This window comes from Lepisma saccharinum, chromosome 16 (assembly GCF_977018435.1).
Source record: "Lepisma saccharinum chromosome 16, izLepSacc3.1, whole genome shotgun sequence".
Taxonomy (NCBI): Eukaryota; Metazoa; Arthropoda; class Insecta; order Zygentoma; family Lepismatidae; genus Lepisma; species Lepisma saccharinum.
Window position 1 is genome coordinate 20,554,812 of NC_139244.1, and position 18,031 is coordinate 20,572,842.

Genomic DNA, 18,031 nt, shown 5'->3' on the forward strand with positions numbered 1-18,031 from the left:
ACAAATCACGTTCAAACCAGATGAGGACTTATTACAAGAAGGATGCATTCAGATACTCTAAAAACCATTAGCACCATTATTTCCTTGAAGTTCCAGGCTTATCTGAAATAAAGAAAATAAAAAGTATGTATCTGGATGGTTAGTGTGTGTACTGTATAAGGGTTTAAGTCAATAGTAGTAACTAGGGTATCTGAAATTTGATATCGCGATATATCAAGAAAATATCAGATATATTTTTATATACACGAGATTACCATTTCTTGAAGGGCATAGCACACACTACTTAATTTTGATTGTAGCATGTTTGTGCATTCTATATAGCTAAGGTGTTCATCCAGTAGGATACCCAGAATAAACCCATTCCTTCTATTTGGAACTGCATTATAAAATATTCGATCTTTGTTTACCATCTGCTGGGCTCTGCAATTTTTGGGCTGAAGATAAAGCAGAGGTATTCTGGCAAATTTGGGGCTCTATTTCCTCACTTCATTGTGTAATGCTTTGGGTGCATTGGTTACCTGTATAGAGGCTGAAAGCACAGCAGGCTGGTGCCTTCAATGAAGCTGCTGAGGGAGTTTGCGGCTGTAAATTTTTACAAAATAGATTTCAATATGAACTAAGACAAAACTATAAAAACAAGTAAATTAACTAAAATTTTAATAGTGCAAGCAGTGCTTGTATTAGATCTTCTCCACTGACTGAAATCAGTGGCGGCTGGCAGATAGTATGATGGGTAGTGCCAACGTGATCAAGAAATCAAAAAATTTTCGCTAGCATGTCATAGAAATCTAATGAAAGAGGTAATTTTAATGGAGCTTAGTTTACTAAAATTGCAGACAAAAATTCAGAGTTCCTTTGGCATTTGTACTACTTTTGGCTAATCGCGAAGATAAGGATGAGTGAACATACTCAAAGAACAACGATGCCAAGGCCGAGATTCGAACCTGCAATCCCTGGCGTCTTAGCATGCTGTGCGGAGGTCGGCCAGAGTTTCTAGTAAATAAATGCGACTTAAAATTTCGACGCCCGTCACCTTTACCATTTTTTTGATATTTTTAAATATAATTGAAGTTTAAATCTGGCATGGGACAGCCAAGTTGTTTAACTTTTAATTTAATGTCTTATAGTACCTTGGAAAACTGTGTATGTAATAATGCTCTAATCTGACTCACCTTTACTAACTACCCTTCCTTTCGCACACCATTGGACACTTTCACTTCACTAAAAAAAAAACACCGAACAATTAGACACACCGAGTTGATCACTGTATTCTCGCCTTGCTTTGTTTATAATTTGCAACCCCAGCACGGCAGACTGTACATCAACAATCGGTGTTACTAACAACTGAAATATGATTATCTGCTAAACGAACTGTAGATCTACAATTTTTAGAATTCAATGCAAGAAATTGAATTATATCTCCAAGTGAAATTCTCATACTGATAGATTTTCAGTGTGATTTTTTACAAATATTAAAAGTAAAAAATCCCCTGGTGATGCGAATTCCCTTTGATATTTAGGCAATTCTTTTGTACAGAAAATGCCTTCAATATTGTCAACGTCAGTTGCAACACGTGTGTGCGCGAGAGCAAGGGATATATCTTTTCTTAAGGAAGAAATAGATAACAAAAAAGTCTGGATGTCTCTTTAGGCGCATCTATCTAAATGGTTATATAAATTTGGGGAAGATATTACGTTCGTTCTTGCCAAGTATGCAGGAAAGTTATCTTTCTCGTGAATTACTTCTCCAACGAGTATTAAAAATCTGTCAGGATTAGTCACTTCTCTGTGAAGTTTGCAACTATGTCAACACAATGCAAAAGCTCTCGTCGTGCCAGCCGAAAAAGGGCATGGCTGGTTGTCTTCTGGCTACCACCTCCTTGTTCGTTAACTGCGGAGACTTTCATGCCTCTGCACACAGGCCAGACTATCCTGGCCCAGAGGAAATGAGAGAACAGCTGGGGATGCGACGCAGGAATTGAGGCTGCCGTAAGCTGGAACGCTTACGAGATTCGAATCTCCTCATTCGTAAATGTATTAATTTAACTATATTTTGGCAAAGCAAGTGAGTTTTCTTTTTCTGAGGATAGAGCCATGGCACGGCAGCTCTCCCCTTAGAGCCACCGCTGACTGAAATTGTATATAGGGTCCTTGTGATGTTCATGTTGGCCCTCCACATATATAGATTTGACTGATTAGATAGACTGCTAATCAATCAAACAGGCTTTATCAATTTTTTCTCATATGAATTTGAGCATATGCTCCAGAAAACTAAGCAAATTGCAAATTGCTATTCTTCGCAACCTGCTGTATTGTAACATGTACACTTTTTCCCCTATATCATGCAGTGGCGTAGCATGAGCATTTCTGATGGGAACTCAAGTCCGAAGAAAGGGTAGGCTTTTTTTTTTTTTTTTTTTTTTTTTTTCTCTCAAGAGTTTACTTATGGAATTAGTCTACATATGTATTGTCTATTTAAAATCACAATCTCCTTGTGTTTATTACATGAAGTCAGCCGGGTTCCGATAAAACATTATCCATGCTTGTTTTATCTAGAAAATAAGATGCCTCAGTGTGCAACAAATGCTTGGAGCACTGGTGTTTTATACTATTTTTAATTAGATTGCTCAAGTCAGAAACACTGTACACCATTCGGAGTATTTTGCTCCGCACGTATAACATGTGTAGCAAAACAGGATTTTATAATCGAGGAAACCTTTCGGCATGACGCAAGTAATTAAAAAAAAAACCTACCTGAATCACAAGCACCTCTAGAACAGTAGACTGCATTGTTGTGGATGATACAACTATTGATTGATTTGGTTTATTTTACTTCGCTTTCTACCACTTTTGGCTAATCGCAAATATGAATATGAGTGATGATATTGATGAAGTTGATGAAGAGACACTCACAAAGAACAAACATGCGTAGGCCAGGATTCAAACCGGAAACCTCTGGCATCTTAGCATGCTGTGCAAAACCACTGTACAATCGTACACTCTACTGACATAACAGTGCCTATTAGTAATTCAGAGTTTCAGACCACTGTTTATTGCATCTTGAGAATGCTGATAAACATTTTAATATAATTTTGTCAAGAGATCATACGATGTTAAGAGTTTTGAAACTAATGCTAAACATTTCCACTGGCACAATATTAGGCAGTAAGATACTAACGAAAAAATATATTTTTAAAATAAATAGTTTTGTGGGTTAGGTGGTAGAGCAGCCACAGGCTGAACTTCTACCACGAGGACTTTATCAACTTGTTTGACAAAAACTGTTTTCTTTTAGTTTTTAATGCACTTCACTGTTCTTGTGATTAATGACCACTGCATTGCGTAATTTAAGATAAGTCAGTCAATATTGCGTATTGTAACATCACACAGTACGAGCAGAAGCAAGAGATTTGTCTATGGGCAAGAGTGCGAAAAATCGGGTAGGAATTCTACTTCTGTCATCTGCATCGGAAGTACAGCACCTTGAATTGGAAGGCAGGAAAGGTCATATGACCCCTAGAACCAATCAGGTGCTCCGTACGCCAGCATGAAACTTGAAATTCTGTGTAAAACTGGGCAAATCCGCCACAAAGAGATGCTTGACATGATTCGGCAAGTGTACGGCGATGCTGCAATGAGTCGTGCAAGGTGTTTTTGAGTGGCACGCACGCTTCAAGAGTGGAATAACATCACTGGAAGATGAGAGATTAGGACGAGCACAACACCCGAAAATGTCAAAACCATTCTGCAACTTGTGCATGAGGATCATCGGAGAACAATCCACAACATTGCTGCCATTGTCTGTGTGCCATATGGAACAGTGCAGGCAATTCTCACGTGTGATTTGAACATGCAGTGTGTTGCTGCCAAGTTCGTCCCAAAGCTGCAGACCCAGGAGCAGAAGGAACACCGCGTCCAAGTCTGCCAAGAACTCCATCAACGTGCAGTTTTCCAGTGATGTTCTTCCACTCTTGAAGTGTGCATGTGTCTGTGGCAGATTTGCCCAGTTTCACACAGAATTTCACGTTCTTTTCCAACTTGCTGTCCATGATGAAATTGCAGACATGGTAACGCACGTGGTCAGAAGAGCACCAGCTGCACAGCTCACGATGTACACAGGACGATGTCTCTTGGCACACTGACTTATGAAGATTGGTGCTCCCTGTGCCTGTAGCCTTGTGCTGCCATCTGTTGCAGATGTAGTCTCGAAACTTTTTGATACATCCTCGTATATAATTAGTCACGTTTTACTTTATATTTACAGCATTTACGCATGTTTAAAATTTTAAATCCGGGAATGCCGGGCGTATGGGCATACTAGGATACTATGCTACTGATATCATGCAAACACTTTTCCATCGAGTTCAAAGATAATGATTTATGAAAAATAATGATCTCTTCAATTACCACAAAATATACTTTTATTCTATAAAATTTAATACATTTTCATTACATGCATACACTTTACATTACTTGATATGCTATATCATACATTTGCATATCATTGTCTCAGTTAATTACAGAACAATTATTGTTTGAAAAAGAACATGGCAGCAGAGGCTACCCTACATTTTATACACTTAAAAGTAAATTAGATATTAGTGAAAGTGGTAACAACAAATATGATGCAACCCTTCAGGGTTCCTGTCAGAGCTAGACATCATGAGAGGGATGGTTCACAGGTGTTGCATTTCACCCCTGATGAACTGCAGGTTATAGAGGCTATGCAGAAGGAGTTTGCGTTCAATGCGATGTTTGAAGAGAGTGCATTGCAGGAGAAGGTATTTGATGAGTCAGTGGTCCCTTTGGTGGACAAGGTACTGCAGGGCTACAATGCAGCATTGGTGGTGGTGGTGGTGGCCTATGGACACATGGAAACTGGAAAGACTTATACCATGGGCACAGTACCCAGAATTACAACAGGGAATATAACAGAGGCATAGTGCCTCGGCGCGCTCTATTAAATATTCCGCAAGGTTTCTTTAGATGAGAATCTTCTCACCAACATTTCAGTCGTTTCTTGAGGTGTATGGTGACGAAGCATATGATTTGCTGCATTCACAGAGACAAAGTGAATGTGTAACACTTGGACATACAAAAAGGGGTGACATGTGTTGGAATCACAAGTCCTGTGGAAGGCATCTTTCGACAGGTTCAGAAAAAAGATGAGTGGGTAACAACAACTTCAAGAGTCATTCCTCCCAGTCACATGCAGTGTTCACTATACACTTCTAACAGCACAATGGAAGAGAGACCCTAGTTTCAAGAATTGATCTTGTGGATTTGGCAGGGTCTGAAGCAACGGATTACACTTCGTCCAAGAATTCCAAATTCATGGAAGCGATTCACATAAATAATAGGTTGCTGACTTTACAACGTTAACCCTTCATGGCATGGTGCTAAGCACAGGGAAACACTTTACTACTTTTTTTTTACTTTACAACTAGTCATGGAATCTCTGAACAAGAAGCAAGCTCACATTCCATACAGAGATCATGCATCCTCACCACTACTCAAGGAATCTCTGAACACAAATAGTTTTGTGGTGCTTATAGTGTGTGTCAGTGCTGAGAAGCACTTGAATGTAACCGTGACCACCCTAAGGTGTGCAGCTACTGTGAAGAATATAAAAATAAATCCTAAAATGAACAATTACAACCGAAAGGAGAAAAGGATTATTTGTTTGGTATTCCAGAAGAAAAGCATACAGACTGTACAACCCCAAAACTAAGCAAATTACAATATTTGATTGCATTGTCAACTTGTGAAGCAGAATTGGTTGCATTATGTGAAGGTCTGTGTGATTTAAAATTGATCATAAGTTTAATGTCCAAGTTAGGTATTGAAAACTTTATAAGTAGACCTGTAATTGTCAAAACTGACAGTAAATTGGCAATTTATTGGATTTCAAGTAATACTGTAAAGGCAAGAACAAAACACAAATAGAAAATATAATTTTGCGAAACTTGATGTAGCAAATTGAAATTTGTATTTACAGCATATAAACTCCGAAAATTTGGAAGCTGATATACTGACTAAACATGTAACAATCAAAAATGGAGCAAATGTGTAGATGTATTCATGTAAGATAATTTAGTATTCAGGGGGGAATGTTGTGGACTGGAAACATTGCTCACATTACGTGGGAATGGGTAGTCTGACATATGTATGGCAGTCTCTGGTCATAGATGCTATAAAAATGTACATCCTTGTAACTTACCAATATCAGTAATAAATCGTTTTTCATTTATGCATCACTGCATCTGTTCAAGATCCTAGAAACTGAACTACAGAAACAGTTCATGAAGATACAATTATATTAAAAGTCAAATATCAAAACATGTTAGTACACAAAAAACAAAGAAATTGACTACGAGTGATTAATACTGTTGGTGTTTCATACAAGTCATTATCAGCAATTTCACATTCAAACAATCCTCTAACACTGCTATGAAGGCAATGAACAGTTAATTGTCAGTCATTCAATATAAATGATCACATTTTTATCTTGATCCACCCTTGCTTGCTTAACAATTTCAAATCCTGTTATGAAATTATGAGATCAATGCAATTTTTCTTCCCTTGAAAAATATTACTTCACCCTTCGAATGTACCTCAGGACAATTCCCTCTTTAGGCCCAAGTGGTACTGCGTCAGTTTGTATTTTATGTCTGAAATGAAAAAAAACTAAATTAAGTGTACATTGAAATAAAAACTAAAGTAGCAAAAGCAAATGCGCAAAAGTGCATTTTTATATTTTCCATTTCAATTCTAATTTAAGATAGGTTTAACAATAATTAATGATTAAAATACAAGCTCAATAGGAGCTGAGATTCTCAAATTGTCTTCGTTATATACAGTGGGCGCTTTTCAATTCTAACTGACACACTAAAAGAAAAATTAGAGTATTCAAAATTCGAATTAACAAAAACATCACATCATTCAAGATGATTTCAAAAGGAAAAAACTTCTTGGTCGAATTACTGAGTAATTTGAATTATCTAAGCTCGAATTGAAGAGTCCACTGTATTTATTTTATAATATTATTAAAGTACTAAGGCTCTGTCCAAAAGGTAAAAAGTACAGAGTTGGTATGATCTTGATGCAAGTGACGTTACCTAGTTTGAAAGCACCAAGAAGTACACAAGTGCACAGCTCTCAGCACAGCTAGGTCACGCGATTTTCGCACTCGTTCATTTGTTTAAAATCGCGGAGGTAGAAAGCAAGCAACACAGGTTAAATATACATTATGGGCCAGCAAGTTGTTGGTTAAATTTCTTCTAATGTGTGAAAATATATGCATATGAACCGAACGTTTGAAAATGCTATGTGATTTCTATGGTGAAAAACAATTGTTTAAAACGTGGGGAAAACTAGTACTCAGTTTTATTTACTGATCATATTTGGCGTTGCAGTCTAAGTGCAATTCAAAAGACTGACTTCTAGTTCATGACTTGAAGACCGCACTCCAAGAACTGAATGCAATAATCCTCATTGGCATGTTCAAATCAATGGTTATGACCACTGCTCAAACTGGAAATTCTTATCTGAGGAAATGCTTGGTAAAGTTTGAGAGTGGGTAGGGTAATGCCTGTAAGATTCAAGGTGGAGACAATGAAGCAGGTGGGAGAGTGGCAAAATTACCCTAGTTTGGAGGTGGAAGGAGGGGGAAATCTCTCCACTTAGAGCACTGATGATTCTTTCAAGGTAAATAAGTTAACACAAAAATTGCAGTTAGATCTAACTTCCAAATTATAATATTCTAATAGCATCAAATCAAATGTGTTTCAGAATACATGGTTCAAAATGTTCACTCTTCCCCTAGCTTCAAAGCAATGTTTCACTCCTACCATTCTTTATAGCACCACACTATAGCAGTGGCATGCCCAAGGCTGGGGGGAGGGGGGTTGGGGCCAGTATTTATAATAAAAGAATAGAATGTGAAAGGCAGGAAAAGATGACAAAATGAGTGGTGACAACTAAAAAAATTATACGTAATCCCCTTTCGAAAACAGTGTGCATGCCAGTCTGTACAACATACAATTGTAGGATCAAATTTATTTACAAATTACTACTATCGCCATCCCCCATTACCTCATTTTGTAAACTGAAAAATCAAAGTTACATGAAATTGAGAAAGAAAAATTATAAATATGACTAAAAAATAAGCTGATTAAATGATATAGTTAAGACTTTCTTCTTCTTACCCTATTTTAATGTGTTTATGCTTGAAACCAGTACTTTGAGTGCAAACTTCTGCAATCAGAGAAACACTTTCAAATGCTGTAAGGTCCACTAAGACATCTTTGTCAGCAAAATTCACTGCCACCACATAATTTGGAGTGTCTTTTCTCAACCTGAAAGAAAAAGCAATATGTGATACCGAACAGCTATAATTACTGAAGGTTTCCTTGAGGTGAGCAATGAAGATATTAACAATATCAATCAGGCCAGTTCCACCAATTCCTGAAGTAATCCCTGAAGACTGAAGTGACATTTACTCTCAGAAGAATGTTTGGAACTGGCATGGCTAATATACTGAGAATATCTTTATAACTACAGTATTTATGCAGGTAAATTTCCATATTCAGTGATTCTTTACCATGGTATAAATATTGTAATTGTTGAGACAGTTTGATTATAAGGCAGATTCTTTCTGGAAGAATTTCCCAGCTTTGTACCCATATAGCACACAATGCCTCGAGTAATCCAGAACTGTTACAATGTTCTGGTTACGTTACAACAAGTATTTGCGATTTATGCATGGCAAGCTGTGTGCTGCATGGGGAAAAGTAATGCACCTTATTTCACAGACATTGAGAAAGCGAGGGTGCAAGAAAAAATAGTGGGGAATCAGATGGGGCGGAAAGATTTTTCAGGGATAATCACATTTAATATGCCACCATACAAAAATTCATATTTGGGCTACAAGATCATTTATTTGTCTAGTTTTTCTTATTTGCTTGGAATGGGGTGGAGGGGAGAGGACATGAGGAAGGGGTTGTTTTATTTATACAATTGGAGAGAGAACTGGGTTTCTTTCTCACATTAAATTGTTGAATTGTTAGTAATTACAGTGGAATTCAGATTTTACATTCCCGGATTTTGCATTTTTCTGCATTATGCATTCAATCTTGATGGTCCCAACATAGCAACAGGTTATCAAATTTTCTCGATTTTACATTCTCCCACATTTTTTTTTATTTTTTAGCTTTGTTCCCTGAAAAACTTAAAATCGAGATTCCACTGTATACGATAAAGCAGGTAAAAAATTTAGTGTTCCATTACAGGGACAGGGTGTTCTCTTTAGTTGAAATAGCAAACTCAAATTATATTGTCTTCTCATTTGGTGAAAAGGAATCAGCTTTGACAGCTGGATCTGAATTGATAGCAGGACTGAAAATTCCAGGGGGGAGACAAGGGGATATCTGCAGATAATTTTCCGGTATGAAAGCAATGAGACTGCATCTATATGGAATTTTGTCTGCAAGAAGGGGCAGTTAGAGAGATTAGAATGCAGAGTAACTGTCCTATTATGTGATCTGATTCTTTATGGCTTGTCATCTTGGCCTCCCCTCCCCCCACACAGTAATTTATCCAGAACTGCAAAATTTTCAACACACCCTTTCTAAAATTTTGCACAAACTCCCATTTTATGGTCATCCTGACACACTGTTTAAGTTTACACCCCCCACATAGAATTCGCCTTGCCCCTCTTTCCAACAGATTGAATATTCTGGATAAACTTCTGCCCTCAGTGTTTCAGGATATGCCACTGATAATTCCCTCCATTCCTGGGACACATTTCCACCTCTGATAGGTACTGAATATGTAGTTAAAGCCTCCAAACCGATCCGAGAATATGAGTGAAAAAGTAGGATCAATCTAGTTTCAAAGCATGTTGAGAATAAATATATGCAGTTAATACCATGTGTATGGATGTACGTGAATGAAGGAACTTTGCTCACTATTCTTCCCTCAAACTTTCAGTTGATCCTGTTAGAAGCACAAACGATTTTAGGTACCAGCAAACCTATGCACATGTAAACCAATGTAATTAGTTTAATGATATAACTATTGAAGTGGGTGAAGGGGGGATGTCGCCAATTTTTAGGTATACTTATTGTAGAGCATCTTTCTCATGCCGGAGTCATTGTTACCTATTAAATCTGCAATTCCTTACAGCTTTAATTCATGATGAAAAGATTCTCTCCGACTATCAACCAGGCGAGTTGTGGAAAAGATTCCAGGCTTTCAAGAGCTAATGTCACTCATCTTCATGGTAGAACATCACTTTACTTCTACTCTGAAGATGAGAATGATCGCTCTCGAAAGTTTGGAATCTTCTCCATAACTCACCTGGTCGATAGCCCTAGAGAATCTTTTCATCATTCGTCGGCAGGAAAGCTTAAAGACTTACTTCAGCTTTAATTCAGTTCAAACTTCCAAACTCCTACAGAACTTTTTAGTGGAGTGATCTGTGTGATCTAATCAAGAAAATGCGATTTCTTATAACTTCCAATTCAATGGATGATATTCAACTTGATATTATCGCTCACTCACTTTGGGAAGAAAGAGCATGAAGTCTTGCAAACAGAAGTTTTTCCTTACATGTGTTAAGGAAAGTGTAGGAGAATGCTTCTTACAGTGAGAAATTTGCAATATTTTATGGATACAAATTCCTCATATGATCATTATAATCATACCTTCAATGACTCGATCAAAAATCCTAAGCAAAATGATTTCACGGTATGTTTTCAATGCAGGATTTGTTCTGTTTGCTCAAAATATGGCAACGGAGCATTATTTCATGCAATGAATTGGGGGGGGGGGGGAGTTACTCGCTGAATATCATCCATTTAAGTTTACTAACTATCTCTAGCCTTGTTAAACCGAAGGTTCATGGCTGCAGCAACACAGGCCTTCCATCTCCCTATCCTGAGCAATATCTATCCACATTTTCCATCCCTACCAATTTCCTTTAGGTACATCTCAACATTATCCCTCCATCTTCATCTTGGCATTCCTACTGGTCTCTTACCATCAGGTTTCCCAACAAGAATCCTGTAGACTCTTTCCTCTCCCATTCATTCCCATCTCTGCCAATCTGCCTGACTACCAAGAAGTATATATACCCCTTCCTTTTGAAAATCTTTGGCACACCACTGCCTGCCCATCTAAGACTTCTTGATTTAATCATTCTAATAATATCTGGTTGATAATATTCTAATATTTAAGTTTACTACAACAATCTGAAATTATTTGTACATTCTGTACAGTTTTGATTTAAAACAATAGGCATTTCTAATGCACTAATGTTACCTGGTAAAAGCAAAAACACTTCTATTCTCTAGGACTTTGGTTTCCAAATCCCCATACAATATGCTCTGGGTCTTCCTTAATTCCACAAGTGCCTGGTAAACTTTGAGATGACTTGCTACGGCCTTTTCTTGTTCTTCCACATTGAGACTGATGTAATTTTGATTTACAGGTAGCCAAGTGTCCTCTGCATCAGAAAAGCCTGTAAGGTAAATAAAAACATTGACCCAATTGAGAATAAAGAGAGAATATTTCAGAAAATGCTTCCAAGTTGATAGAACATTCATGATAGGAAGAGAGATTTAACAATAGCACAGCACTATGTCAATGCATAGAAAAAGTGAATATATAATGGTGTCTGTTTACATGCAATCAGATAAGGCAACTTACAAATATGCCAATAGATTTTATGACTAGACAGTGGATGATAGATTGTTATTTTTAATAATTACTTTTATGCTTCATGTACATTGATTTATTGTTGCCTGAGAGATGCAAAGAATGAGATTTTAGGCCTCAAGGTGGGATAATCTTCATTTATCCTAAAATCTATTATTGGCTTCAAATATCTGAGGGGAAAGTATTTACTGCACCGGAGTTAACCCACCCATGGCCACCCTGAAATAATTTTATAGACTCAGACATAGTCAAATGGTTAGCACTCTCAGGTAACATGATTAATTGGAGGAAAGTGGAATGTATTAGGACCAGGGTACATAGATGGGAAGGGAGGTACAGGGTGGAAAGTAGGGGACACCTAAATTTCACCTCGCCTGAGTGAACATTTTATTTAGAGCTGGCCCTGAGCACTTGCCTTTGGTGCGAGAGGTCCTGGGTTCTATTCTCTGTGGAAGATCAAAAAAATTTGGTGTTTACCCAGCATCTTGAGGACAACTGGGGAGTTACTTGAAAAGAAGTAGTGGGCTGTAGTTTTGAAAGCCAGGAAACAGTGGTGGTGAGACTGCTTGACAATGCATCACCCAATGAAAAGCCACTTTGCAGATCTTGGGCCTCGAAAGGTTGTTGCTCCATGTACTTTAGCTCAAAATAACTTTTCCAAGAAGAAATTACGAACTAATCCATTCATCAATCACAATACTCTAATATTGTAATGTAACAATTTAATGTATTCCTAAAGCCGGATCCAAATATTTTGTCAGTCTTATATGATCATGCTAGATGGATCAAACAAAAAATTGTGTAGACAGCAAGTGTGATGTATTGCATGAAGTTTCACGACTGCTTGAAAGACTGATGAGCTGGAGCTTTGTTTTCAAGCTAAACTGAAGACAAATCGTTCCATGTAGAAGAGACATCTGACTAATAGGTCAACTTTGCTTAATTTTGCACCACATCTCTATATTGGACAAGTAATGCCATGTTCTTCAATTTTTGAGGTTACTAGCATTAATAATTTGCAGTAGGTCTCCATATCCATATGTAAATAATTATGCCAATCCTCATGCCATAATTCATGAACCAAATTGACTGAATTTACTTCTTAAGTAACCACATTCGAGACCACGGTGAGTGATGTGCAAATTTATTTTTTACAATCTCACTGCACACACTGAAACTACACTTGTCAATAATGCTTTATCTATGGTGTTTTCAGAAGGGAAGCTTGAATATTGTAGCTGTGTGTTTTGAGTCAGTCTTATCTGTCAAACTTACCTTATCATGCAACACTGACAAAACATTACATGTGGACTAAGCTTTAGCTACAACTGGAAAAGGAAACTTTTTCTTCCAAATCTTACATTGTGCCTAAGGTCCAACAATCAGTTGGAAACCAAAAACATTCAGGCTATTCTGTAGGATGCATCTGCAAGGAAAGAAAAGTAAATTCTCAGGAAGAGCAATCAACCCATCCATTCTTCCCGTTAATTTGACCATGTGTAATTGTCACAACAGTGAAGTAAAACTCGCCTGAATTTTTCTGCTTGTTCCACTGCATCGGTGTCCTAGGTGGGTCTCTGGTGAACTCCGTATAATGCTCCTCACCAGCATTCTTCCCGGCTGGGTCTTTGGTATCCACCCACTTCACAGGAGTGTCTTCCATTCCAATCTCCTCCCCGTAATAAGTCACTGGAGTTCCTGGGAGCAGCATGGTGATCATGTGGAGGCCATCAATGAGATCACGACCAAATCTCGTAGCAACTCTGCTTTTGTCATGGTTTCCAAGCTGTTCATGAACAAAGTGTTGTTACAAAATACAATGCAAAGTGGTAATTTGCTTCAGTTCAATGATGCAATTAACATCAGCTATGTAAGAATATAAGTATATATATAATACTTATATGTACACAATGACCAAGACTACAGAGAAATAAATTTCACATACCTACATTACAAATATAATCGTTGTAATAGTAGTCAAAATACAAATGTGAAAGAACAAAAATAAAAAAAATAATAAAAACTCAGAAAAATTTGAGTAGAGAAAAACTGAGGGAAAAAATACTAATCTGAAGGTTAACATAAGCTAGAAAAATTTTCGCAATGGATCTCCAGCAGTCTCATTGTCACCTTGTTAAAACAAAGAACACCCTTCCTGGCTAGCCCCAAGGCTTGAGCAAATGCATCCTGCCACCTAACCATTTCAAGCTTCGGATGAAATCACGATATATCACTTCCCCCCTCCCCCCCAGAGGCATACTCTATATAAAATCCCCATGTCTCTGAAGAAATTATAAGTATTTGCCCCTCTTCCCCCCATTGAAAGTTTTCCAATATAGCATACTGTGTATTTCCTCAAACAATGGGAGTCAATAAGTTACATCTTGCATTGAACCACACCTAAGTTTATAACATCCAAGATAATAGCCTCTCGCTTTCCAAATTTCCTCAGGTAAATAGGGCAATTATTTTTATCAATTTGTCATTTTGATTTAATGTACCCATATTTCTCAGTAGTTGATGTCATATGAAGTTTTACAGGGTAGGTGGTGAAAATTATTTTAATAAACATACATGCACCAACAGAAGATAAAGATGATAATACTATTTTTATGCAGAGTTAGAACAGGTCTTTGATAAATTTTCTCAGTATGATATGAAAATTCTGTTAGGTGACTAATGCACAGATTGGTAAAAAAAAATACATTTAAACCCACAATTGGTAAAGAAAGTCTTTGTGAATTAAGTAATGATAATGGTATAAGATTAATTACTTTTGCAATCTCAAAGAATTTGTGAAAAATACCACTTTTAAACAGAGATCCATAAATATACCTGGTCTTCTCCAGATGGTAAAACTCATAATCAGATAGATCATATTCTCATTGATAAGAGAAGGCATACTAGTATAATTGAAGTTCGTTCACAGAGGTGCTGACTGTGCCAGTGACCATTATTTAGTAATTGCTAAATTAAGATAAATACTCGCAGTGATAAATCATAAGCAACAAAATCTAAAAGTTATAAAATTTAATACAGGAAATTTTGCTGATGAAAGAATTTAGAAAGATTACCAAATTAAACTGTCAAATAGATGTCATGTTTTGCAGGATTTAAATGATGAAAATATAAATGAAACAGACTTAAATAAGAATTGGGAGCACATACGTAATGCAATAGAATCAGCAGCTAAAGAAAGTATAGGATACCATAAACCAAGAAAAAGTAAGCCATGGTTTGATAATGAATGTCAATCTAATAGAAATAAGAAATCAGGCTAGATTTAGGTGGTTAAATAACTCTGATGATACAAATCTAAGCAATTAGAATAGAATAAAGCAAGAAGTTAACTGCAAGATAAGAAGTAAAAGATTACTTTAAAAGTAAAATTAACGAAATTGAAACAAACAGCAAAAATAAAAATATCAGATTTATATAAAGGTATAAATGAATATAGAAAGGGGTGGCAACCTAAATTAAATTTTATAAAAGATGAAAATGGCAATTTTTTGGCTGACCCAAGTGATATTTTAAATAGATGAAAGAACTACTTTAATGACCTTTTAAATGTTCATGTAGGAGATAAATCAGAAGTAAATGAAGTCCACACAGCAGAACCTTTAGTTCCAGAACCTAACTTGACTGAAGTTCAAGATACTATTAAAAGGCTAAAGAATAACAAAGCACCTGGCATTGATTTAATACCAGCTGAGTTACTTAAATATGGTGGGAATTCATAAATATGTCAAATTCATAAATTAATTTGTTTAATATGGAATAAAGAAGAAATCCTCAACAGTAGAAAGTATCCATAATTGTTCCTGTGTTTAAAAAAAAGGTGATAAAATGAACTGCAATAATTACTGTGGAATTTCTATACTCTCAACAACATATAAAATATTATCTAACGTTCTTTTAGCAAGACTAACACCATATGATAGGTGATTATCAATGTGGATTTAAATGTAACAGATCAACTACAGATCAAATTTTTCACATGCGACAGACACTTGAGAAAAAGTAGGAATATAATCAAAATGTCCATCAGCTATTCATTGATTTCAAAAAAGCATTTGATTTAGAGATAAATTATATATTATATTAGTTTAGTTTGGTATACCTAAAAAACTTGTTAATATGATAAAAGTGCACCAGTGACACAAAGTAAAATTTGTGTGGGTATTAATGTGACAAATTTACAATTCATGACTGGTTAAAACAAGCCCATGCATTATCTCCATTGTTCTTTAATTTTGCCTTAGAATATGCTGTTAGGAAGGTAAAAAAACTAACAAAGGACTAAAATTAAACTGTGTGACTCAGTTGTTAGCATATGCAGATGATTTAGACTTATTAGGGGATGATATAAATACAATTAAGAATAATGCTAAAATATTTTTCAAAACAGCTAGAGAGGTTTGGAAGTTAGCAAAGAAAAAACTAAATATATGCTTACAGGCAGACAAGTTAGGTAATAATCAAAATTAATTATTGATAACTTGTTTGAACCAGTTTCCAAATTCAAATACTTAGGAGTAATACTAACAAATGAAAATGACATGAAAGAGGAAATAAAAAGTAGGCTTAATTCAGAAAATTCATTTTACTTCTCTCTTCATAAACTTTTGTCTTCTCGTTTAATATTCAAGTGAAACTTGGTCCCTTACATTGAAAGAGGAACATAGTATTTGAAAAGATCCTTAGGAAAATATTTGGACCTAAAAGGGATGAGGACACAGGTGAGTGGAGAAGGTACTTAATTTAGAACTGCACAATAGGTATTCATGTCCAGATATTATTAGAATAATTAAATCAAGAAGACTTAGGTGGACAGGCCATGTGGCAAGAATGGGAGAGGAAAGAGGAGTTTGCAGGATTGTTGTTGGGAAACCTGATGGTAAGAGACCAGTAGGAAGGCCAAGACAAAGAAGGACAACGTTGAGATGGACCTAAAGGAAATTGGTAGGGATGGAAAAGAGCATATAGATCTTGCTCAGGATAGGGACAGATGGAAGGCCTGTGTTGCTGCAGTCATGAACTTTCGGGTTTAAGATGGCTAGATAGTTAGTAATACCCGTACATTTGTTTAAGAGTTAACTGGGTATAGATTCTTTGCTTCTGAAAGGATAGTTTTGAAGTAATTGTGAGACATTTGAATGTTTTGAGATCTAAGATTTTGATATGAACTTACTATTCAGTGATTTATCTACACACCATAATTATCAAACATGCTCTAAGATATTTTCATAAAGGCCAAATTTAGGGTCATACCCCATAAATCAACCTTACACCCCAAATAAAAAACTGAAGAATCTCTTACCAACAATAGCAGTTCATTCATATATTGCATGGTTTGTTTATTTAGCAATTGAATTAACATTTCTAGCACAAATTAATACTTACTACCCAATTTGGCCAAGCTCTCCTTGGCATGTTTCTTAGCCATAAATTGACCGTGTCATACACATTTTGTGCTGTAGACTTGTTATTTAGTTCTGCGATGAAGAGGAAGTTGAAAGGAAAATTGGCAAGTGGCTGACTCTCGTTTCCATAATAGGAGACAGTCTCCTTTATTGTGCCATACACTTCTGCCATTAATAGTCTGAAAGAAAAAAATATTATGGGATTATTCAGTGATATTTATTTGCTTACATTAAGACCTATTTCTAATCGAGCAGTAAAGTCTCACTGTTTATACAATAATAATTTGGAATAAAATTTGTTTATATTAGTTTAATATTTATTATTGTATATAATTATCTATTTTTATTATTGCCGTTATGATTTCTACTATTCAAGTTGTCATTGGCCTGAACCCTTCCCCTTTTAAAAATTTCTGGCAACGCCCATGATCAGGTGCAATCTGGTGCCTATGAAAGAAATGAAGAGTACTTTTTCCTAATCTCCCAAGCACAAGTAGAAGTCTTTACATGCATGATAATGCAGATTATGACCTTGAATGCTTATACCTTTGTAGCAGGTGTCATTCTGCACTAATGCAGGCAATACTATTCATTATCCATGTCCCCATGCAATGGCATGGTTGAAGAAAATAACCAAATCAAGAATAAATATTTCTGGCAACACATATATCGAATTGAGGTCATTCATAAACTTGATCACTTGCTTCATTTACATGTGGTTGTCAAGCAAGAAAAGCAAACCTGTGAACTCTAGGTGGGTCAAGTCAAAATCTAAAGCTGCTTATGTAGTATTTAGAAATGGATTAGTGAATGGTGGGATTACAAGCTTCTCCTACCAGCTTGACAGACATATTTCCTCTAGTTATGGCAGTTGACCTTGATAAGAGCTT

General features: G+C 36.2%; 1 protein-coding gene and 1 pseudogene across 1 annotated transcript in view; one reads left to right on the plus strand and one right to left on the minus strand.

Moving 5' to 3' along the window:
- Positions 1-4,403: 4,403 nt before the first annotated feature.
- LOC146000326 (maltase 2-like) overlaps positions 4,404-18,031 on the minus strand; it is a 32,873-nt gene continuing 19,245 nt past the window's right edge. The window contains exons 6-10 of the mRNA XM_083137840.1: positions 17,122-17,320; positions 13,249-13,504; positions 11,323-11,521; positions 8,208-8,357; positions 4,404-6,671 (exon numbers count right to left, since the gene is read on the minus strand). Coding sequence (XP_082993966.1) covers positions 6,593-6,671; positions 8,208-8,357; positions 11,323-11,521; positions 13,249-13,504; positions 17,122-17,320 — 883 coding nt within the window. The 3' untranslated portion in view covers positions 4,404-6,592. The remainder of the gene's footprint in view (positions 6,672-8,207; positions 8,358-11,322; positions 11,522-13,248; positions 13,505-17,121; positions 17,321-18,031) is intronic.
- On the plus strand, positions 4,623-5,731 carry LOC146000176 (kinesin-like protein klp-19; annotated as a pseudogene).